The 25,674-nt window shown below is 46.0% G+C and overlaps 1 protein-coding gene across 2 annotated transcripts in view; it reads left to right on the top strand.

The window, feature by feature from the left end:
• Positions 1-25,674, top strand: part of PRKAR2A (protein kinase cAMP-dependent type II regulatory subunit alpha) — a 128,077-nt gene that overhangs the window by 38,472 nt on the left and 63,931 nt on the right. Inside the window, exon 2 of one of the 2 annotated variants that reach the window (XM_075938414.2) lies at positions 403-438. The exons of the other annotated variant lie outside the window; for it this stretch is intronic. Coding sequence (XP_075794529.1) covers positions 403-438 — 36 coding nt within the window. The remainder of the gene's footprint in view (positions 1-402; positions 439-25,674) is intronic. 2 annotated transcript variants of the gene reach the window in all.

Raw genomic sequence — 25,674 nt, 5'->3', positions numbered from 1 at the left:
TAGTGGTATAGGTTGAATCTCTGTAGTCCAGTTACATCTGTGGTCTGGCATGGTTTTAGTTAGCTGGATGTCCACTTACCATGGGTGTGGCCAATTTTCCTGCAGTGCTATAAAGTTTTACAGCCACCAGTCCTGGCTCTTGGTGTCCTGTGCTGCTGTTTGACTCTAATTGACCCCTTAAATGTCTTCTCAGAGCCCAGGAAACAGTGGAAGTGCTGGCAATGCTGCTAGCCAATACTGACCTCCTGTGGTTAGGCAAATGCTCGGGTCCGGCACTGGTCGGGTCCTGAGGTGCCAAACAAGAGAGGTTCAACCTGTGTTATCAAATGTGGTGGTTCTGATTAATTACTACTTTAGTAAATGATTTCTTAACTGATGGATTGTTTTTCTTTGTTGTTGCAGCTCCTGTTATTAACAGATTTAACCGAAGAGTATCAGGTAAAGTTTCCCTTATTATTTGAATATATATTTTAATCTCTGAAATTATTTAAATGTGTGATTATGTTATTGAAAGCAATGGCTTTCCAGTTTGAGTGGCTGTTAGCACTTTTTTCAGTTTTATTTAGCACATTGCATAGTAGTTATTTTATTTAAATAACTAATTTTTCCTCTCCATTTATTTATTTTAGAAATCACTATATTGCAAATTATAGGTTAGTGGGAAAACATTTTTCCTATTAATGGCAATTTCAAGCTTTAAGGCAACTTCAGCGTTAATAACCATACAATCAAGATGCATTTGTTAAGGCTTACTGTAGAGGGGCCATGGAATAGACTCCTCTAAGTAACTCTGGGAATGTTTTCACTTCTTTCCTTTGAATCTGCTACTATCACTCCTTATTAATCTTACAGGTTGCTGTCCGTCTTACCTTTGACCAGAATGCAGAAAATTAGGCCTCCTCTAATATGCAGCAGATACCTGCACCATGATTCCAGAGACTACCAACAGCTAAAAATGAGACCCAGGTTAGGTTAGGAAGTATCTTTTTATTGGAACATGTTTTGTTTGTGAGAGAGAGAAGATTTTGAGCCAGAGGAGCCTGAACAAGAGCTCTGTATAGCTTTGAAAGCTTCTATCTCACCAACAAAAAATTGTTTGAATAAAAGATCTCTCACTCACATTGTGTCTCAGCCTAACCTGGCTACATATATACTTTAGTAGTTAAAAATGTTAGATCTGCAAGTGTCCGTTCAGGAAGTACAAGTGGTGCATTTGTTTCCTGGCATAGTTCTTCCATATGGTGCAATATTTTCCAACTTTATTATTTGATTTTACCAGTTATTTCTTTCCTTTCTGTTTTTAAGCTGATATTGAAAGTGAGTGGTATTGAACTTTCAGAAGGTTAAATATAAAAACAAAAAACCTCCACTACTCTTCTGCTAGAGTACACCACAAATCCATCTCAAATTCTCTTTGATTTTTCCTTTGACTAAACTTGGATAGTTGCCCAGGAAACTAAATAATGAAGTTCTAGTTTTAAAAGTACTTCCGTGAAAATAGCAGTATGAGTTCCATGTTCATTGTCAATGATTTCCAGTTCAAACATTCTCAGTTTTTAAGTCGATGATGTTTCAAAGTCATCTCTGCCAGTTCAGCTGGAGGTTAGACAGTCATGATGGTGAATGAAATACAAAGCTCTTTTGGGACCTTTGTATTATTTTCACATGTAAAGTTTCCTTATAACCAAATTAAGTCCCCTTTTACTCATAGGCAGCTCTGCTAGCCTTCAGTGCAATTGCTCAGGTTCAATTAAGGGCATGATTTGGAGACAAGGGTATTGCTGCACATAAGGAAGAAGGCCATAATCAGAGCTTTGAGTTCATGCAAATTATTTTTACACTAGCACTTTTAATTATTACTTTTAACTAATTATTATTATTCTCAGGATGGATTACTCAAATATATTTACATATATTAATATGTACAATACCTTGGGACCAGCCTCAAAAAGATGCTTTAACAAGTTGTCTGTCCTTTCAAATTCACCAATGCAGTAGAGGCCTTCATGGTTTAAATTCTTAAAATACTTGTCTTGCCAAGCTGCTTGTGCATTGCATTGTGAAACTGAAGTTGATATAAAAAGCATGTTATCAGAATAAACACAAACACAACAAAACAAAGAACAGAATTATTTGCTGACCTTGAAGGATAATAATTATTGGCACATGGAATGTCAGGGCATATCAGACTGGAGCCCTTGCAGTGAATAGTTCAAGAGATGAAAAGCCGTGAGTGAGAAATCAGTCACTTCATGTAAAATGAGACGGGTAGAAAAAGGAAAATTCTACTGCAATGAACACGGGATATTGGTATCAGGAAGAGGGCGTGGTGCACACCATGAAATGGAACTGCATTAATTACAAAGACAAGCAAGATTCTTACCGTGTTTGACAGAATATAAGCGTAGAATGTAACACTGGAACTGGACTGAGCCTTAAGTGGTCATCAGGTACAGTCTCCTTCCATCACCACAGGACCAAGCACTGTCTAGATCATCCCTGATAGATGTCTAACCTGTTTTTAAATATCTCCAGTGATGGAGATTCCACAACCTCCCTAGGCAATTTATTCCTGTGTTTAACCACCCTGACAGGTAGGAAGTGTTTCCTAATGTCCAGCCTAAAGCTCCCTTGCTGCAATTTAAGCCCATTGTTTCTTGTCCTATCCTCAGAGAGCAAGGAGAACAATTTTTCTTCCTCCTCCTTGCAACACCCTTTTTAGATACTTGAAAACTCCTATCATGTCTCCTCTGTCTTCTCTTTTCTAAACTGAGAGTCCATTTTTTTCAGTCTTCCTCATAGGTCATGTTTTCTAGACCTTTAATCATTTTTATTGCTCTTCTCTGGACCTTCTCCAATTTCTCTACATCGTTCTTGAAATGTGGTGACCAGAACTGGACACGATACTTCAGCTGAGGACTAATCAGCGCAGAGTAGAGCAGAAGAATGACTTCTCGTGTCTTGCTCACAACATTCCTGCTAATGCAGGCATGTCCAAAGTCCGGCCCGCGGGCCAATTGCGGCCCGTGTTCCGGTTTAATACGGCCCCACAGGTAATTGGGCAATATCTATCTTTTATGGCCCCTAACGAATCCATATGTATTGAGATGAATACATTGTAAAATCTCAGTTAATGTCAGTTGGTCTAAATCAGTTATAAATATATTTGGACACAACATGTATACTTGGTGTTATGTTCCTGTTCATATTTTTTGAACTTAAAAGTTGACAGACAACCTTTATTACCAATAATATGTAATGTACTTTACAATGTTCCTGACATATATTTCAGCTTCCTGGATTTTTTTCATCTGGCCTTCAGATATGAAAGGCAGAGTGATTTAACACCTGTTTAGATTTGTCATCCATGTGACGAAATGAAAAGTATGCCGTTTGCAATAAACTTTGCATAAAATAGTTAATTTGCATTTAATTTTAATGGTTCAAAGAATGTCAGGCAAAATGGTCGGCCCTCACGCTTGTTCACTTCATCAAATCTGGCCCTCTTTGAAAAAAGTTTGGGCACCCCTGTGGTAATGCATCCCAGAATCATGTTTGCTTTTTTGCAACAATGTCACACTGTTGACTCATATTTAGCTTGTGATCCACTATAACCCCTGGATCTGTTTCTGCAGGACTCCTTCCTAGACAGTTTAGCTTGCCATTCTGAGAGAGAGAAATGGATTGTTCCTCCCTAAGTGGAGCACTTTGCATTTGTCCATATTAAACTTCAGTCTGTTGACCTCAGACCATTTCTCTAGTTTGTCCAGATCATTCTGAATTATGACCCTGTCCTCCAAAGCACTTGCAACCCTACTTGGTATCATCTGCAAACTTAATAAGTGTACTCTCTATTGCAATATCTAAATTGTTCATGAATATGTTGAGCAGAACCAGTCCTGAAGCAGACCCCTGTGGAGCCCCACTTATGCCCTTCTGGCATGACTGTGAACCATTAATAACTACTCTCTGAGAACAGTTATCCAGCCAGTTATGCACTTCCCTTAGGCTATGTCTAGACTGCAGGCTTCTTTCGAAAGAGGCTCTTTCGAAAGCATCTTTCGAAAGAGCCTCTTTCGAAAGATCGCATCTAGACTGCAGGCGGATCTTTCGAAAGAGCAATCCGCTTTTTCGAAAGAGCACCCAGCGAGTCTGGATGCTCTTTTGAAGAAGCCCTATTTACATTGAAGAACGCCTTCTTTCGAAAGAGGAACTTTCGAAAGAAGGCGTTCTTCCTCGTGAAACGAGGTTTACCGCCATCGAAAGAAAAGCCACGTTCTTTCGAAATAATTTCGAAAGAACGCGGCTTGAGTCTGGACGCAGGGGAAGTTTTTTCGGGAAAAGGCTACTTTTCCCGAAAAAACCCCCGAGTCTGGACACAGCCTTAGAGTATCCTCATCTAGGTTGTATTTCTCTAGTTTGATACAGAAGGTCATGAGAGACCATATCAAATGCTTTACTAAAGTCTGGGTATACCGTGTCTACCACTTCTCCCTTATTCACAAGACTAGTTATCCTATCAAAGAAAGCTATCGGATTGGTTTGACATGATTTGTTCTTTACAAATCCATGCTGTCACCTATCTCATTATTATTTTCCAGCTGTTCGCAGATTAATTTCTTAATTACCTGCTCCATATCTTCCCTGGCACAGAAGTTAAGGTGTATTTTCCTGGGTATGTGGTTTCCTGTTGTTCTTATTCCCCTTTTTATAGATGGGCACTACATTTGCCCTTTTCCAGTTTTAGAATATCTCCCAGCTTCCATAATTTTTCTAAGATGATAGCTAAAGGCTCAGATACCTTTTCTATCAGCTCCTTGAGTATTCTAGGATGCATTTCATCAGGCCCTGGGGACTTGAAGACATCTAACTTTTCCAAGTAATTTTTAACTTGTTCTTTTTAAATTTTAAACCTACCCCATTTCCACTAGCATTCACTATGCTAGGGCATCCCATCACCATCAATCTTGTTGGTGAAAACCGAAACAAAAAAGTAATTAAGCACCTCTGCCATTTCCAAGTTTCCTGTTATTGTTTCTCCCCCTTCACTGAGCAGTGGGCCTACCCTGTCCTTGTGTGATGTAGTTCTGGTACCTTGCTGGTTGTTATGCTGGGAGGTGGGCTGTGGATGACCTCCCCTGGCTGCTGGCAGCAGCATGGCCCAGCAGGACAGCGGATGAGTCACTAAGCAAGGGTCTCACAACCTGTCTGACCAGTTGCCTTCCAGGGAGTCAGACAAAGGGAAGGAGGGTGAAGACCAACACCTGGCTGGGGGGCAGGGCTGGAGGAGAGTTGGGAGTTTTCTGTCTGGTATCATGGAGGAAACAGCCTAATCAAGGGGCTGGGATTTAGGGGCCCAGTCTCCCCCATCTCAAGGGGGGCTGAGGCATCCTAGGCCTGCCCTGCAACTAGATTACATCTGTGCTGTGCTGTATCGTGGAGAAGCAATAAACTCCCTCTATTCTACTGGCTGGTGGAGTCTGTTAGTGCCCTTACGGGGGTGCAGGAGTCGGGGGAACCCTGACGCGCCGTCACACCTTGGTCTTCCTCTTTCTTCTAATATATTTGTAGAATGTTTTTTGTTACTCTGTATGTCTCTAGCTAGATTGAGCTCGTTTTGTGCCTTTGCCTTTCTTATCTTGCCCCTGCATACTTATGTTATTTGCTTATATTCATCCTTTGTAATTTGACCTAGTTTCCATTTTTTTATACAACCCCGCTTTGATTTTTAGATCATGTATGATCTCCTGGGTAAGCCAAAGTGGTCTCTTGCCATACTGTCTATCTTTCCTACGCTGTGGAATAGTTTGCTTTTGGGCCTTTAATAATGTCCCTTTGACAAACTGCCAACTGTTTTCAGTTGTTTTTCCTCTTAGTCCTGCTTCCAATGGGACCTTACCGACCAGCTCTCTGAATTTATTAAAATCTGCTTTACATAAGAATGGCTGTACTAGCTGAGACCAAAGGTCCATCTAGCCCAGAATCCTGTCTGCCGACAGTGGCCAGCGCGAAGTGCCCCAGAGGGGGTGGACCGAAGACAATGATCAAGCGATTTGTCTCATGCCATCCTTCTCCAGCCTCTGACAAACAAAGGCCAGGGACACCATTCCTACCACCTGGCTAATAGCCTTTTATGGACCTAACCTCCATGAAATTATCTACCTTCTCTTTAAACTCTGTTATAGTTCTAGCCTTCACAGCCTCCTCTGGCAAGGAGTTCCACAGATAGACTATGCGCTGTGTGAAGAACTTTCTTTTATTAGTTTTAAACCTGCTATCCATTAATTTCATTTGGTGTCCTCTAGTCCTTATGTTATGGGAACTAATGAATAACTTTTCTTTATTCACCGTCTCCATACCACTCATGATTTTATATACCTCTATCATATCCCCCCTCAGTCTCCTCTTTTCTAAACTGAAAAGTCCCAGTCGCTTTAGCTTCTCTTCGTATGGGACCTGTTCCAAATCCCTAATCATTTTAGTTGCCCTTTTCTGAACCCTTTCCAAGGCCAGAGTATCTTTTTTTGAGGTGAGGAGACCACATCTGTACACAGTACTCAAGATGTGGGCGTACCATAGTTTTATACAGGGGCAGTAAGATATTCTGTCTTATTTTCTATCCCTTTCTTAATAATTCCTAACATTCTATTTGCCTTTTTGACCGCTGCAGCCCATTGTGTGGACGTTTTCAGAGAACTGTCCACGATAACTCCAAGATCTCTTTCCTGATTTGTTTTAGCCAAATTAGCCCCCATCATACTATATGTATAGTTTGGGTTATTTTTTTCCAACGTGCATTACTTTACAGTTATCCACATTAAACTTAATTTGCCATTTTGTTGCCCAATCGCTCAGTTTGGTGAGATCTTTTTGAAGTTCTTCACAGTCTACTTCTTTCTTGACTATCTTGAACAGTTTAGTATCGTCCACAAACTTTACTACCTCACTGCTTGCCTCTTTCTCAAGATCACTTATGAATAAGTTGAATAGGATTGGTCCTAGGACTGACCCTTGAGGGACACCACTATTTATCCCTCTCTATTCTGAAAATTTACCATTTATTCCTACCTTTTGCTTCCTGTCTTTTAACCAGTTCTCAATCCATGAAAGGACCTTCCCTCTAATCCCATGACAATGTAATTTACACAAGAGCCTTTGGTGAGGGACTTTGTCAAAGGCTTTCTGAAAATCTGAGTATACTATATCTACTGGATCCCCCTTGTCCACATGTTTGTTAACCCCTTCAAAGAACTCTAATAGATTAGTAAGACATGATTTCCCTTTACAGAAACCATGTTGACTTTTGTCCAACTAATTATGTTGTTCTACATGCCTAACAATTTTATTCTTTACTATTGTTTCGACTAATTTGCCTGGTACCGACATTAGACTTACTGGTCTGTAATTGCCAAGATCACCTCTGGAGCCCTTTTTAAATATTGCTGTCATGTTAGCTATCTTCCAGTCAGTAGGTACGGAAGCCGATATAAAGGATAGATTATAAACCACAGTTAACAGTTCTGCAGTTTCCCATTTGAGTTATTTTAGAACCCTTGGGTGAATGCCATCTGGTCCCGGTGATTTGTTAACGTTACGTTTTTCTATTTGTTCCAAAACCTCCTCTAATGACACTTCTATCCAGGACAATTCCTCAGATTCATCTCCCACAAAGGATGGTGCAGGTTTGGGAATCTCGCCAACATCCTCGGCCGTGAAATCCATTGTCTCCATTTTTCTGTTCTCCTGTATACCATTGTGTAGAATCATGAACTGGATGTTTCCATGGTCACTTTCACCCAAACTGCCTTCCACTTTCAAATTCTCAACCAGCTCATCCCTATTTGTTAAAATCCAATCTAGAACTGCTTCCCTGCAGTAGCTTTCTCAGTCTTAAAAAAAAAAAAAAAAAAAAAAGATCTCCAATGCGGTCCAAGAGCTTGTTTGAAAATCTGAGTCCTTCTGTGTTAGTTTCCCAACAAATGTCTGGATAGTTGAAGTCCCCTATCACCACCAAATCTTGCACTTTGGATGTTTTTGTTAGTTCTTTAGAAAACCCTCATCTACCTCTTCTGCCTGGTTAGGTGGTCTGTAGTAGACTCCTAGCATAACATCACCCTTATTTTTTAGCCCTTTTAACCTAACCGAGAGGCTTTCAACAAGTCGGTCTCCTATGTCCATAGCCACCTCAGTCCAAGTGTATACATTTTAAGTGTATACATTTTTGTATCTCTTCGTATGTTGAAGATGAGATTCAGAATCAGATGTGGTGCAGCCGCAATAGTACAAGTTGTGATGAAGTGGGGATTGTGGGGGATTTTAGTCCCCTTGTTTTGTTACATGTTTCCTACTGTCCTGTAGTAACAGTCTGCGTGCCTGTTTCCTTGGGCACAGCACCGATACCTTGATGGTGATGGGAATGGGTGATAGCTTCCCCCACATAGCCTTTGTAATCTGAGTCTGAGTCAGGATGCAGCCAGGTGACAGTTTCGCTCAGGAAGCAGGACAAAGGCCAGGGGAGGTGCCTGGGTGGAGGGCTAGGACCAGATTGCTGGATGTGTGGGTTACCCCAAGCCAGCAAAGAGTGTAGGGAAGGGGTTTGGGGCTTTAGATCCGAGCCCCTTTTCCCCAGGACGGATTGTATTACTTCTAGTTACTGTGCTGACAAGTCCGTTCCATACGGTGTCCCTGTCAACTATTAAAACTTCTTTTTTACCTGCTCACTGAGTCTCATTTGACTCCAATGATTCTCCACACCTCAGTGTCACAAATGTATGTACCACTCTTACTAATGACCCAGGAAGAAGTTGATTAACAGTCTATAGAAAGCAATAGAAGAAACTTCAGTACAAGATGTGTTACTTATGAGTGGTTTTAATGCAAAATTAGGATCCAACTGGAATTCCTGGGCTGTAACAGTAGGCACATTTGGTCTTGGTGAAAAATACATAGGAAGAGAAATTAATAAACTTCTTCCTAAGTAATAGTCTGGTGATCCCTTGTCAAAATAGCATTTTTATGGCCTGGGACTTTTAAGTGCTGGGCAAACAAAGAACATGATAAACTTGGTATGTGTGACTCTCACATGGGAATCAAGGCGTATTGCTGTACAGATCATTTGTGTCTGATACTGGATTGGTTCATAAATTAATGTTGGCAGCAGAGAGGTTGACCCTGTGAGGAACTGAAAAAATGCCAAGAACTATAATGTGGACAAATGGAAAGAACCAGTTCTTGTAACAAGAGTGCAGAGAAGCTATGTGAACTAATGTCTGCAGTGAAAGAAGAAATGAACAGTGAAGAGACATGCAACAGTGTAAAAAAAAAAAAGGGCTTACAAGAGTGGCTGAGCAATGGTTTGGCTACAAGGCCAAAATGAAGAAACCCAAGTGATTAAATATGTGTTATTCAACGTCGGTATAGCAAACTGACGAAGCATAGAAGATACAGTACAATACTGTACAATAGGTTGACCAGAGAGATGAAACGGAAAGCAGAGACACACAAAACATCTGGGTAAATGGAAAAGCTTCCAAGCACAGATGGGAGAGAGAAGACCCTGGAATCCTTAGAAGTCAAAGGAGACATTTCAGTAGAAAGTCTGAAAGAAAAATGCTCCAGGAAGTGACAAAATTGCAGAGGTGTTGCAAACAGGCAATGAACACAAGATCAGAGGCAATGCACAAGCTATTTAACAAAACTTACAAGCAAGAGCAAATGTCAAGTGAATGGGAGAAAGTGATAATCTATAAAAAGAAGAGTTAAAAGTAAGTGAAAGAAAAAACTGCAGAAGAATTTATTTCTGGAGCATGCTGTCAAAAACATTCACCAAGCCATTACAGAGGAGAAGAGGGCATATCTGAATTAGGCAGTGTTTGTAGAAGTACAGGTTGGATTTAGATGGGGATGAAATACAATAGGTCAGCTATTTGTGACAGACAAATATTGTAGATGTACCTAGTGTGATGCTGTCTACCCTGGGGTCAGCTCAGGACAGGGTTGTATGCTAATTCACTCATCAGTTGATAGAAATCAAAGGAGCATAAAAAGATATGGTATAATCAGGCCAATGTCAGTTTAGTTAAAAGAAATACTGAAGGTATTGTCTTCACTTGTAATGCAATAGCAATCAACATTCTGTATATTCCGGTAACAAGTTAACCCAAGATCAAAAGTGTGTGTTAGTATTAAGATGAGAATGTACTTGATGTGTAAACTTAATGTAAACTAATGGATTGTTCTTTGCTATTGTGGTACCTTTTACCCTATTTCCCTGTAATTAAATTATCCCTCAACCACAACTGGAGCCTTGGAAATGTAAATGAAGAAGAGTGCTAGCTTCAAAGCAAGGGGAATTGTGTTTGATAATGGAAATTCATTGGCCCACACAGGTGAAGATGTGTGTAGCCTTCCCACACAGTGATATTAACGTATAGTCATTTAATTGGTAATACATGACTTATTGGTTAATCCAAATGACTACACGCAACCTCCCCCCCTTGCTGTATCAGAGGCAGCGAGGGGGAGGCGGGAACCGGCTTAAAAGCCAGCTCCCCAAGAGCACCAGCTCTACAGAGTCACTTGTCCCCCACACTCTCGCACTGCTGCCTCTCATAGAGAGGCAGCAGCCTGGGGAAAAGGGGGCTGGTGGGATGCCAGAGCAGACTATGTACAGAAGTCGGGCTCCCTGCGGACAGTGGCTGCTTGCCATAGCATGACAGAGGCAACAGCGCACAGAAGCAAGTGGGAGCCATTCTGCATGAGGAGCCGGCTCCCCTCATGGACTGGCTCTTCCTGCCACCCCGGGCTGCGACCTCTTATATAGAGAGTCAGCAGTGCCGGGCGGCAGGGGGCTCCTCGGGGAGTGGCACCGGGAGCCAGAGCACCTTGGCTGCTGGCCCTGCCACAGGGGAGCATGTTAGTAACTGTGTAAGTGAGGATAAAATTTGGAACTACACGATTACTAAAATAAACACCCCTACTGTTCCGACTAGATGCATGAACTATAAATATTGATTCAGAGGGATAAGCCTTCTCTGTAACTGCTTGGACTCTTACAGAGAGGGTATGAAATGCAAAGTGGAGATGCTGGAACATCAGGGTTCTATTGAGACTTTTGGAATATTAGCAGAAGATGACATCAAATGCTATCACTTTGGATTTATAAACTTTGACTCACCTGCTTTAATCTCTCAGTAACTTTTTTTCTTAGCTAGTAAATCTGTAGTTTGTTCAGGCAATCAATTTTATAGTAAACTTTGTTTTTAGTGTGACATCCAAAGTACCAGTTGGTCTGGGTAAGTGACTGATCCTTTGGCATTGGCATTCTCCCTCCCCCAAGATGCTGAGACATGCCGACCCATTGTATATCCTTTTCTCCAGGATTAAGCATAAACTGCAGGTGCCTGTCTGGATCTAGCTGCAGGATCTGGTCCTTTGTGCCTGAAGGATCAGACTCTAAGTCAGCAGTCTTCTAACTTCAGGTTTTAAAGGTTGTTTGTGACCATATGTGTACAATCCAGGAAGGCGCTATTGATAGTGTTCCAAGGCTTTCTTGAGAGATGGACATCCATTGATGTTTATGAAGATGTCAGACCCTTCTTCCCCCCAAAAAACTCAAACCCTAACTTCTGCACTTCCTGCCATCTCTAGTATCTCTCCCCCCTCCCAACACACACACACACACACACACACACACACACACACACACACACACACTCTCTCTCTCTCTCTCTCTCTCCCCCCCCCCCCCCCCTTTCGTCCTCCCCCTCCGTGACACTTGGGAAGCAGAGGGGAGGTGACTGGGCAGGTCCCGCTCTGGCCCTCTGAGGAAAGCTAAGCCACTGTGTCCATCAGCCTTTCAAGTGATAGTGGCCAGAGCATTGCTCAGCCAGTCCAGTTTTCCCCGAGTAGGTGAAGAGCAGGGACTGCACCTTCTTAATTGCAGTGCTCCTTCCTGCTCTCTGTCCCCTGCAGCTGTGCACCTTCTGTCTTTCTCAGAGTGTCTCCACTCACTGGAGCTGCCAGCTTCCTTCATGGAGTAGTGCTCCCATGGGGCTCCTGTTAGTGCTGACAATGGACAGGGGAAGGGAGCCAGCCACTTTCTGTTTTTGTCACCCAGACCTGCTGGTCCAAGTGTGTGCTATGAATCACCCATGGTGTGTGTGGCGGGAAATTGCCCCTCCTGCATCTAAATGCCCTCCCCACCCCCATGTTTAATCTAGAGAGCCTTGAAGAGCTGTATAGGGAGGAAAGGGAGCCTATCTGCTGTGCAAATGTATACAGTATCTCTAGTTCTTATGCCTTTTGTCTGCATGAACGTTTTCCCTGCCTACCCCATAGAGGAAGCAGCCAAGCACACGGAAAGATGGGTGGAATGGGAAGGGTCTTTTGAGCACTGGGAGAAAGTGAGCATAATTAGGAGTGTGTTATACCAGAGATGGGGGCCTGTCCCTGAGCATTTTGAAAATTACACAAGGATGTCTGTCTGAGAAATTCTTTATTTTTAAAACCTGAGGCAGTTCCCAGGCAATTAAAACAAACAAAATAAAACACCTTTTTATCAACTTGAATTAAGATAATTAATGTCAGTAATATAAGGCAAAAATATTTAAGATATTGTTAAAGTGTGTGTGTGTGTGTGTGTGTGTGTGTAAATAAAAACCAAACTAAATAAATAAAATAATAAAGTGCAATGTGTTCATTGCTGATCACCTTAGCATTAGTATCCAGTGAATCTGTTTATCCATTGCCATTGGATCCACCGATGTCAAGTGTTTCTGTGGTGGGACACTTAGCTTCTCTGTCTTTTCCATCCCCTCCCCCATCCTGTAACAGCCACATGGTGAAAGTCTCAGCTTTGGCCTGGGTGCCAACATTTCAGTTTCCCTCTTCCCCAGACAACTTCTGCAATATGGTCATGTTAATACACAAATCTGGCATAGTGAAAACTTGGCAGTAGTGTGAAGTAAACTGAATTTAATATCAGTCTAAACAAGAAAAGCTGTACTTGCTGAATTTTGTTCATACTTAATTCATTTTCATTTTTAATCCAGCAAAAATTTCCATTTTGTAGCGTTTAAATTTTGTCCAGAACAAATCATGTCAACCCAACCTGATAGCGTTTTTTTTTAACTGTAATAAGCCTTGAGGGAGGGAAACAGTAGACGTGAGTTAGGCTCTCACGTGACCGTCTCATAAACAAACTAGAGAAAATAGTCTAAATGGAGCCACTGTGCGGTGGGAGCATAACTGGTTGGAGAACTGTCTAGTGAGTAGTTATCCATGGCTGAGGGTCATGTTGGAAGGGCGTACCTAGTGGGGTTCCACAGAGATCAGTTCTTGATCAGTGATTTAGATAATGGCATAGGGAGTACACTTACAAAGTTTGTGCATCCTACCACCCTGGGAGGGTTGGAAGTGCTTTGGAGGAGAGGATTGTACTTCAGAAAAGCTCTGAACAAACTAGAGAAATGGCCTCTAGTAAATAGGATGACATTTAGTAAAGACAAATGCAAAGTGCACTACTTGGGAAGGAACAGTTAGTCACATTCATACAAAAAGGGAAATGACTGCATAGGAAGGAGCATAGCAGAAAGGGATCTTGAGGTCATAGTGGACCAGAAGCTTAATGTTTCAACAATGTAACACTGTTGCAAAAAAAAAAAAACATCATTGTGATGGGTTGAATCACAGAAGTCCTCTTGGGGTTGTCCCCCAGTATGCTGATCTAGCCACTGAGCTCATCTTTCTGCCCTGTGGGCCAGAAGCTCTGGTTTCCCCCAGCCATGGCACAGAGTTGTGGCCTAAGGTCCTTCTAACTTGCATACCTGCGCAGCCGCATGAAACAATTCGAAGTACAGGCAGTCCCCGACTTACGCGGATCCGACTTATGTCGGATCCGCACTTACGAACGGAGCTTTCTCGCCCCGGAAGTCGGGGCGAGAAAGCCCCGTTCGTAAGCTGCTCCGGTGCCCCTGGTCTGCTGGAGACCGTCTCCAGCAGACCAGGGGCACCGGGCGGGTTCCCGCGCTTCTGAGGCTTTGCCAGAGCAAAGCCTCAGAAGCGCGGGAACCGCTGCTGCTGCCCCTTGAGACCCGGTGCCTGTGGTCTGCTGGGGACAGTCCCAAGCAGACCACAGGCACCCGGACTGAAGCCGCAGCCGCGGGGGGGTCCCGCGCCTCTGAGGCTTTGCCAGAGCAAAGCCTCAGAGGCGCGGGGAACCGCCGCTGCTGCCGCTTCAGTATAGGTGCCTGTGGTCTGCTGGGGACGGTCCCCAGCAGACCACAGGCACCCAGACTGAAGCCGCAGCCGCGGTGGGGTCCCTCGCCTCTGAGGCTTTGCCAGAGCAAAGCCTCAGAGGCGCAGCACCCCGCTGCCGCTGCGGCTCTGCTCCCCGTGTCCCTGGTCTGCTGGGGGGGGGGGGGGGGCGCAGCTAGTGTGCTCCCCCCCCCCCCCAGCAGACCAGGCTTTTGTTTTGGACTCTGGGGCTGAGCAGCTGGGGCGCTGCCGATTGGTCCTGCAGCGCCCGTGGGCACTACTGGACCAACCCGACAGCACCCCAGCTGCTGTGCCCCAGGTCCTGATTCAGCCGCTGCTGGTCAGTTTCAGCAGCGGCTGAATCAGGACGCCTGGGGCAGAGCAGATGGGGTGCTGCTGGGTTGGTCCAGTAGCACCCCAGCTGCTCTGCCCCAGGCGTCCCCAAGTCAGCTTCTGCTGAAACTGACCAGCGCTGACTACAGGAAGCCCCAGACAGAGTTGCTCTGCCCCGGGCTTCCTGGAATCAGCTGCTGATCAGTTTCAGCAGCAGCTGACTTGGGGACGCCTGGGGTTCTTAAGTTGATTCTGTATGTAAGTCAGAACTGGCGGTCAGTTTCAGCAGTGTCTGAATCTGGACGCCAGTTCCGACTTACATACAGATTCAACTTAAGAACAAACCTACAGTCCCTATCTTGTACGTAACCCGGGGACTGCCTGTATGCCTGATGCCTCCTCAGAGCCGCACAGCTGCACTCACCTTCCTGCTGGACCTGGAAGGTGAGTGGCATGGCTGCTCCAATGTCCTGGGATATGTGGCGGGCAGCTGCTGTGGTGGGTGCAGCTGCAGTCATGTGTGCGGGGGGGCTGCTGCAGCAGCTGAGGCTAAGGTTTCATGACGGGCAGCTGTTCTAGTGGCCAGAGCTGCATTGGGGCACAGCAGATCCGGCATCCGGGGCTGGGAATCATGTTGCGGGTGGAGCTCTTTACTCAGTACGTGCAATAATTAGGGCATTAGTAAATGTCAATAAGGCAACTTCACAAGTCCCCTGTGAATTGCAAGCAAGTGTGAAGTGTAGTCTGGCTCTTAGGTAGATTTCAGTGCATGTCTCCTTGATCTGTTGTGAAAAAGGAGACACATCAGCCAACCTTTACCCCCAAAGTAAGGAGGGTACAGTTCAGTAACATTTGACTGATTGTTTAAAGACTACAGCTGTCATTGAGCTAACCAGTCGGTCAGATAGAAACAAGATGACTCTGTCTTTAGTGCATTTAGGTTGCCATTTCAAGAAGTACGTGGACAAGGTGTCAAGATCACGTGACAGGCAGGATTCCAGCTCCTCAGCTCCTTCTTGATAGTGTGAGAGAGTGTCCATAAACTTAGTTGCAGAAGTGGGTAGGTGGGCTGTGTATGCATATATTAAAGATTATCAGAATAAGTACAGATCTGTGGGGAAGTTAATTCATCTGATGTGAGTGACTTGAACCATCTCTGTACTTGGTGATCACTGTTCGGTTAGAAATGACTAACTGATAAATTGAGTAAGTGCCTTATTGTGATACTCAAGGAGCTCCGTCGCTTTTGCTTAAGAGAATGTTAAGCCAAAGGTTAAGATCACAGTTGCTGATGGGAGCAAAAGCATATTTATGCCTGACAGAAGACTGCTGTTGATCTTGAGTCTGTTCTGGTAATGTATAACACTATTGGCATGAATAGAATTTTGTATCTGTAACCATTTGCAGAGCAATCAGTGTTACATGCATGTGCAACGTGAGATATGATGGCAGTTTCTTACATGTGTTTAGGAATTGCAAAGCAATCATGTTTGTGAGAACAAAAAAAGATGAAGTACAGTGAAACCTTTGTTATCTGGTACTCTTAACCAGAAAACTTAAACCAGCATTGCCCCCAGCCACAATAATGTCACATATTCAGGCACACAGGCCTGGCTTGGTTTACTATGATTAGCTTAACAATTTTTTATTTAAAAAGTGCTAATAATCTTTAACTCAAAATAGAAATGTGAGACCAACTGCCTCACACGTCAAAACTACCAATATTAAAAACTTGAGTTTTACTATTATTGTCCATTGGGTTTTCCTAGGTTGATGGGACCCTTAGATAACCAGAATGCCCTAATCCTCGAGAGTGCCGGATAACACAGGTTTACTGTAATTAAAGTCTAGACAAGATGGGTTTGAATTAACATTCAGTTTGTATTAATGAGGAGAAGAGCTAATGCGAAAATGAGATTAGTACATAGGCATAAGGAAAGGTAACAAAGTTTTGAGTTGGTATAACAAAAGGAGGTTGAAACTGTTTTGTCTGGTGCTGGGAGTGATTGTGATGCTTCCCACTTGAGAGCAATTGATCATTAGTCTGTGATTAGCCTTAATAAATATATTAGACATATGTGCTGTGTCAGTGAACCTTAGTCTAATACTTGCATGTGAAACACACATTTGATAATGGGCTCTTCAGTCTAGCCAAGAAAGGTATTAAATGATCCAATGGCTGGAAGATTCAGACTAGAAATAAGATCCAGTTTTTTTTATCAATGAGGGTTATTAATCATTTGGACAAGTTCTTCTTCGAGTGGTTGCTCATGTCCATTCGAAGTAGGTGTGTGAGCCGCGTGCACCATGTCTTCTGGAGCGTTTTTCCTAGCGGTACCCGTAGCGCCGGCGGGGTGCCCCCTGGAGTGGCACCGCCATGGCGGGGCATAAGTACCCCTGCCGGCGCTGCCCCACCTCAGTTCCTTCTTACCGCCGTGTGGTCATTGGAGCGTCTTTCTCTTTGTCTGTTTAGGCTTAGATAATTAATGGTTCCCATTTCTCACTTTGTAAATAGTTGTGTAGTTAGATAGTTAGGTTTTTTGTTTTGCTCCTTCCCCCCCTTGGGGGTAAGGAATGCCAGGGCCGCAAGGCTTCAAGGCGTGCGCTGACTGCGGGAAGTTTATGCCCAGGGGCGACCCACACGACGGCTGCCTTAAGTGTCTGGGTGAGGCCCATCTGGCAATTGCCTGCAAAATCTGCAAGTCTTTCAAGCCCCGTACGGGGAAAGAAAGAGTTTCCCGCTTGAAGCTTCTCCTTATGGAGACGGCGCTTCAACCGGTGCCGCCGGACCAGCCACCAGCACTGGGCATCGACGTCGAGATCCTGGCACCGGTCTCACTCTCCGCCATCCAAGAGGGTGAAGAAGTCCCGGGGCAGGTCTCCGTCTAAAAAGCCTACGTCGGCTGGGCACCGCAGCGGCAGTTCACCGGTGCGTGTTTCCCTTCCAGTGCACCATCAGCACCGAGGGGGCCTGGTTAGCCCTGGTCGCCTGCCCTCTCATCGCCCGTCCACACCGGACACATTTGAAGCGGCGCAGGACCTAATTAGTCTCACGACCTTCCCGCCGTCGTCAGACGGTTCGAGGTCGCCCCCGTTGGAGGCTCGGAGGGCACCGTCGTCGCCCCTGCATGGCCCAGGTCGGCATGCTATGGTGGCTTATGCGTCGAGACCACCCCCGGTGGGGTCGGTTCCCGCAACTACTACGGCACCCTTCACGAAGCCGAACAGTCATTCTCAGGGAGCTTCGAGCCATGGCAGATCACTGCTTTCCACTTTGCCAGGTACTCGGCGGTACCGGTGCCATGCCCCCATGGCCATGTGGCCTCCCTCCGTCATCGGCACTGACATCGACCCAGTGGTCTACCCCGGCACCGGGCCTGGGCACCCGGTACCGTTTCAGTCGGGCACGACTCAGTCGGCATCGAGCCTGACCGCCTCGGTGCCCCAACTCCAGACGATGCAATCGGCACTGGGCATGGGCACCCTGGGACCGCATCCGCTGGCGTCGCAACCGACACCGGGCCTAGGCACCCCGGTGCCGCAACACCTAGCATCGCAACCGGCACCGAGCCTGAGCACCTCAGTGCAGCAGATAGTGGCGTCAAAACCGGCACCGGGCTTGGGTACCCCGGTGCCACAGCTGGCTGTTTCGCACTCGACAGAATTCGCCACACCGAGTCTCAGGTCCCCCGGTGCCGCAATTACCGACAGCCCTTACGGTGCCGGGCATGGGTCCCCCGGTGCTGCAGATGGCACGTTCTCGCCATGCTCATGCGGGCAAACCTGAGTCGATGGCCAAGTTTGCACCACACTCCTCGTCGGCTCCGCCCTGGCCTGAGTCCGATTACTCTTCGGACTTGGACGCGGTGTCGGTTCGGTCGGGGTCCTCGGGAGCATCCTCGACTCACAGGTCCAGATCCAGACACCGGAGGGACCACAACCAGCAGATGTGGCCCCCTCACCCGCAGTGGCCTTTTTGGACCCCCTGGGCCTATCATCAGTGGCAGGGCCAGCCGCCACCATCTATGGGGTCGGAGGCTTCAGGGCACCGTTCCCGCCTGTCGGCGTCCCTGTCTAGGGCGCCTCCCTCCCCCCTTCGAGTGCCACAACAGGATCCTGCGGCACTGCAACCACCAGTACCGGAGGCAGGCCCCCTGGAGGCTCAGGCCGTCCAACCGGCCCCACAGTTGGTCACGACCGCTCCCGTGTTGCTTCAGGAGTCGTCATCGTCGTCCTCCCCCGATGAGGCACTGGCGGACCCAGCGCTTGAGCTGCCATCAATGGATGCCAGGGCACATCAGGACCTCCTGCGGTGCATGGCTTCCAACCTGGCTGTTCCGGTGGAGCCCATAATTGAGGACACTGATCCAATGGTAGACATCCTCACGGAGGACACCCCTACGCGATTCGCTTTACCGCTCAATAAAACTGTTTCAAAAATTACTAATACCCTGTGGCAAACGCCAGCAACTCTGACCCCTACCCTAAAAGGGGTAGAGAGGCGTTATCTCGTCCCGCAGTTGGGGTACGAATTCCTTTGCTCCCAGCCCATCCCGGGATCTTTGGTCGTACAGGCCGCAGCCCAAAAAGAAAGGTTTCCCCAGCGCAGGCCTTCTCCAAAGGCAAGGGAACCTAAGAAGCTGGACTTGTTGGGCTGTAAGGTCTACGCTACAGGTGCTCTACAGCTCCGCATCACTAACCAGCAGGCGATGCTGAGCAGGTATGCTTTTAACACCTGGCAGGTGGTTGAAAAATTTAGAGACCGGCTCCCGATGGAAGACCGCCAAGAGTTTGCGGCTATGGCTGCCGAGGGTAAAGTCATTACACGAACTGCCCTCCAAGTGGCATTGGACACTGTGGACTCGGCAACACGCACTATGGTGACTGGTGTCGTTATGTGTCACGGGGCGTGGCTCCACGTCTCGGGGATTCCCTCGGATGTGCAGCACACCATCCAGGACTTGCCCTTTGAAGGGAAGGCTTTGTTCTCGGAGCACACCGATTCCAGGCTCCATATCCTAAAGGACACTAGGTCAACTCTGAAGTCCTTGGGCATACATACGCCGGCCATGCAGCGGTGACAGCTGCCATGTAGGCAGCAGGGTAGAGTGCAGCCCCAGGTCCCCCATGGGGATTTCTGGTGGAGGTTCCGGGGCGGCTGCGCACCCTCAGGGGCCTAGGGGTCGACGTCGTTGCCCTAGGTCAGATCCCCAGTGGGCAGGTCCCCACGGCCCTCCCAATCAGGGCAAGCCCCAGTTTTGACACGGTATTCGAGAGTCCCGTACCAGTCTGCCACCCTGGCCCCCCGTTTGGGGCCCGCCTATCCCGTTTTGCCCAGGCATGGGTCCTGATAACATCAGATGCCTGGGTCCTGAACATTGTAAATACGGGCTATTCTATCCTGTTCCTGGGCCCACGGCCTTCAAAACTCCCTACTCTGTCCCTAGTAAGGGACACCCCTCACGAACACATCCTGTTTCAGGAAGTGGTGGCGCTCCTCAAAAAAGGAGCAATAGAAAGGGTCCCTCCGCATCTGTGGGGCAGGGGGTTTTACTCCCGTTATTTTGTTGTTCCGAAACCAAAAGGGGGAGTTCGTCCTATCCTGGACCTTCGATACTTAAACAAGGCGGTTGTAAAACACAAGTTCAGAATGGTGACTTTGGCCTTGGTCATCCCAGTGCTACAACTGGGCGACTGGTACGTGATTCTTGACCTAAAGGACGCCTACTTCCATGTGGCTATCAGGCCCAGTCACAGGAGGTTCCTCTGGTTTATGGTGGGCCGTTACCATTTTCAGTTTACGGTACTCCCCTTTGGGTTATGTACTGCACCAAGGGTTTTTACAAAATGTATGGCTGTGGTTGCCACCTTTCTGCGCAGTCGAGGGGTACATGTGTTCCCGTACCTCGACGATTGGCTCTCTTCTTAAGGTTAGGGCTCATGATAAATGTCGAGAAGTCATCCCTGACCCCCTCCCAGAGGATAGAATTTGTGGGAGCCCTCCTCGATGCGAAGGTGGCAAGAGCGTCCCTGCCCCACAGCAGGTTCCTCTTCATAGTGGAGCTGATCTCAGGGCTAATTTGGTCCCCCATCACGACACCTCCGGGTCTGCTCCAGGCTCCTGGGCCACATGGTGGCATGCCCTTACATGGTGCAACATGCCAGGATGAGGATGAGACCTCTGCAGGCGTGGTTGGCAAAGGTCTTCTGCCAGTCCAAGGGTCTATGGGACTCCATAGTCACAGTGCCCCCGGACATTCTGGACTCCCTACTCTGGTGGACCCAGGAATCCGTGGTGCGCAGCAGGATTCCCTTCAATGCCCCTCCCCCCTCACTGACACTGGTCACTGATGCGTCCGACTTGGGATGGGGAGCACACCTTGGGTGCCACAGAACTCAGGGCCTCTGGTCCCTTTCCGAATGGACCCTGTACATCAACGTCCAGGAATTATGGGCGGTGAGGAAGGCCTGCGAAGCATTCCTGCCGAGGCTCTCCCACCGCTTCATCCTGGTGCGTATGGACAACACTGCAACGGTTTTCTACCTCAACAAGCAGGGTGGGGCGTGTTCGCCACCCCTATGTAAGGAGGCCCTGCGTCTCTGGCACCTGTGTGTCACGCACAATATCACGCCTCAGGCCGAGTACCTCCCCGGCTGCAAAAACCTACTTGCAGACACACTGAGCAGATCCTTTGGAGCCCACGAGTGGTCGCTCAAGGACTCTGTCCTCAGTCAGATTTTCCACAGGTGGGGCTATCCCCACCTAGACCTGTTCGCCTCGGCACACAATGCCAAGTGCAGGAACTACTGTTCCCTGCTGGGGCTGGGGAAATTCTCCAAGGGAGACGCCCTAATGACCACATGGCCAAAGGGTGTCCTCTATGCTTTTCACCCATTTCCCCTAATTTCCAGGGTGTTGACCAGAGCGAGAACTTTCAGGTCCTCGATCATCCTCATAGCCCCCAGGTGGCCCAGACAGTTCTGGTTCCCCATCCTGGTGGACATGCTGACCCAAGACCCTATAGCACTCCCTCCAGTTCGGGACCTGCTAAACCAACCTTGGGACGGGGGGATAATGGTTCACCCGGATCTCCGGTCTCTTCACCTAACGGCATGGTTTATCCATGGTTGAACCAGCCAGAAAGGGAATGTTCCCAACAAGTACAGATGGTGCTCCTTAGCAGCAGGAAGTCCTCTACTAGACAGTCGTACGCTGCCAAGTGGCGGCGCTTCTCGTCTTGGGCGTCCCGGAGAGGAGTACACCCGTCCCCGGCCCCCATTCCAACTATTCTCTACTATCTCTTTCAACTCCGATCTAGTGGCCTGTCCTTTTCTTCTATTAAAATCCATGTGGCATCTCTCTCCGCCTTCCATGTTGGTACGGCAGGAGCCTCTCTTTTTTTTCTAACCAGATGGTCAAAAGGTTTCTTACTGGTTTGGAGAAATTGTACCCCTCGGTGAGGGCTCCGCACCCTGCCTGGAACCTCAACCTGGTCCTACACAGGCTTATGTCCCCTCCTTTCGAGCCATTGGCTACATATTCATTGAAACACCTTTTATTGAAGGTTGCTTTCATAGTAGCCATTACGTCTGCTAGAAGGATATCAGAGCTAAGGGCGCTGACTATAGAACCGTCTTACCTTGTTTTTTCGCATGATAACGTAAGGCTACGGCCTCATCCGGCCTTCCTCCCGAAGGTGGTTTCACCTGTTCACCTGTCCCAGGAGATTTATCTACCGGTGTTCTTCCCTAAACCACACGCCTCCCCTAAGGAGTGCGTTCTACACTCCCTGGATGCCAAGCGAGCGCTGGCATTCTATGTTGACCGAACCAAGCCCTTCGGTAAATCCCAACAATTGTTCGTTGCGTTTGGGGATAAGACGAAAGGTTCACCTATTTCTACGCAAAGGTTATCAAAATGGGTGGTGCAGTGTATAGCGGAGTGTTATCAACTGCCTGGTAAAACCCCTCTCAGGGTGAAGGCACACTCTACCAAGGCGCAGGTGTCCTCGGTAGCCTTTGGTGCCCAGGTACCAATCACAGAAATTTGCAGGGCAGCCACCTGGTCTTTCCTTCACACGTTTGCAACACACTATGCGCTACCTCAACAGGAAGTAGCCTGTTCCTTCTGGCCTTGGAATCTATACTGCAAGAAGGAATTCTGTATTGCAGGAAGAACAGCTACTTCATCACACTGGCCAGACTCTCACTTCCATTATGCAGAGGTGAGAGAGCTACCTTTAAATTTCAGTGAATTTTTGGAAGGTACAGGCTACCTTTTCTTAGCAGGATAACTGATAACAGCTTTGGAACTAATCTGTCTGGAGAAGTCCATGAGGCGTACTCTTCTTACCGTAGTGGAGGAAACAAAGTTTGTGAGGATTGGTTGTAGAAAAGAGTCAGGCAAATTTCTGTTTCTGCTTGTTATAGTTTTAGTTAATAGATTCGGAGTACTGTGCTTACAAGAATAGAAAACAAACCTCATATCTATGTCAGAATTCTGAGACACTTCCCACGCTAATCCTAAGATGTTCTCATATCTCAGTTGCAACTCTGAGACGTTTCTGACATACTAACACAATGCCCTGGAAGAATTCAACTTTCTACCTGACACCCCTAAGGAAACTAAATATGTTCCACCTGATTCTGAGAACACCTTTAATTTGTAAACCACTAAAATGAGGTCGAAAATTTGTATTTTAGCTTTTTCAGAAATGCTGACTGTAGAATTATCAAAGGACTGAATTCAGAAATATCAAGTTCATGTATTTCACTTAATGAATATTTAAATGAATAATACCAAGAATGGGGAAATGCTTTTTAAAAATATTTCTGTCTTGCACTTTTGGGAGATCTGGTACAGTGAACATCTTTGGCTATTCTCTCAGCAATGCCGGGTAAAGTCATGGAAGTGATGGTCTGTGTTCCTGAAAAGAGAATGCTTCATGTTTTTACTGTTTTTACAATGGGTACTGAGCAGAGAAGTAATTTTAGGTTGCCTTGTTATTTCTAGAACTATCTTTGTAATATACTTGAAATGTATTCTGACTTAATCTAAATAAAAATGCCAACTTTTTATAAAAATCACATTTCTATTTAAAATGATCAAGTAACTAACTACAACATTAGTTCTAACGTTTGCTAGCAACTTCTTCTCTGACCTTGATATTAAAATATCACAGAGTAGGTCTTCTGTTCAATGTTGGTATTGATAATTTAAAGGGGAACACTCTGGCAGTTTTGGGGTTAGGGCCTGTGTTAGATCTGGGATACAGAAGTGAAATATTTATTTGCACTAAAGTATGGCATTCAAGTAGTTGTAATATTTAATAAGACATCTGATGAAGTGAGAATTCAGAATGATGACTTCCACAGATTTGGCATACATGTATAGTCAGGGCGTGACAAGCGGCGGCGAGCCCTGCTCGCCAGCCGCGCGGTTTGGCACGCTGTGGATGCGCTGATCGTGCTGTGGTGCTGTGCCGGGCTAAAATCTACTTGCCATGGGCGAGTAGATTACCATAATTGTTTAGCCCTGTGTATAGTATAGAACACACCTCATAGGCTGCTAGATCACTTTTCTTTTTTGAGTATGGAGGAGTTTAGAGGAATAGATATTCCTAACTTATGTTTGAGCGAACCATTTTGCAAATGAAATTTTAATAAAAATGACCAATGCTTTAAATTGTAGAGATGTGGAAAACTCATCATATGGCTTGTGAAACTCCAATAATACCATGACTCATTACCCACGTTACCCACGTCAGCATTTTTATGGATGACCTAGAGCACAGGTTTTTTTTATGACATCATCATATGGACTCATGGGAAGGAGGCCCTGAAGAATTCCAGTGGGACTTTAATAATTTCCAACCCACCATCAACCTCATCCAGGACCAGTCCACACAAGTGATCCACTTTCTCGATGCTACAGTACAAATAAATGATGGTCCAGGAAACACCACACAATCCATTGTCTACATTCAAGCCCTATCTGCTCAATTCCCTTAAAGATAAATACCTACAAGATCTTTATCAAGCGTTCTTAAAACTTAAATACCCATATTATCAACTCTGTCCACATTTTTATACCTCACAGGACCTAAACACGTAAGCCACACCATCAGGGACTCATCCATCTGCACATCCCCTAATGTGATGTGTGCCAGCAGTTCCTCTCTGGGCATACAGTAATGAGTTTAAATGTAGCCATTCTTTTAAAAAAGCAATCCTTCAAAACATGATTACAAAGGGAAAATGCTGATCTGCAATTCATTTGCAAAATCAGTAAGTCAAATTAGAACGGAATAAAGATTTGAATTGGTTATCACACTACAAAGTGTCTTGTGTCTGTGTATATAAATAAAATTTATATGTATATACTGCCTCTAACTTTCAATCCCGTTCATCTGATGAAATGGGTTGTATGCATGAAAGCTTATAAATGCCCTAATAAATCTGTTAATCTTCAAGGTGCCACAAGACTCATTTTTACTCTTATAGATATCCTGGCAAAATCTGGCCTTACACTTCTTAGGGTAGTCTTTCAGTCTTCCTCTCCCTACTCCTGATTGCCACATACAGGCCCGCTGATGTGGAGAGGGGACAAAGGGAGCAACTGCCCCGGGGCTCTTGGCCACTTAAATCGCCACTGGAACACCATGTGGCGCACTCGGGGCGGCACTGCCCCTTCTGTCTGAGGCCCCGCCCATTCCAGCAGTGTGGAGTCATTGGTCCTCAGTTTGCCCAGGGGTCCGTCATGGCTGTTGGCTCCGCTGGCCACATGCAGATTTCAGTGGAAGGTCTAACTATTTTCTTATTTCAAACTGAAAAGTGTGAAGAAATAATTCAGAAATAGGGGTGCTTTGTGTTTAATTAGCAGTGTTCTACTATAATTTGAGTGCTTCACAAAATGAATATTTAAAAGGACATTGTCAAGTTAATTTGGTAGGCGAGAATGTTGCATGTTTTTATGGTAATAGTCTTGTATTGAAGAACAGCATTCTGTGATTGGGTACAGAACGGAAGGAGACCCAAACATTAGTGTGAGTAGCTGACAACTGGATGGATGAGACTGGTACTGTT

This window comes from Pelodiscus sinensis, chromosome 11 (genome assembly GCF_052426305.1).
Source record: "Pelodiscus sinensis isolate ZL-2025 chromosome 11, ASM5242630v1, whole genome shotgun sequence".
Classification (NCBI taxonomy): Eukaryota; Metazoa; Chordata; order Testudines; family Trionychidae; genus Pelodiscus; species Pelodiscus sinensis.
Note: the sequence above shows the minus strand (reverse complement) of the source record. Positions and strands in the feature narration are given on the sequence as shown.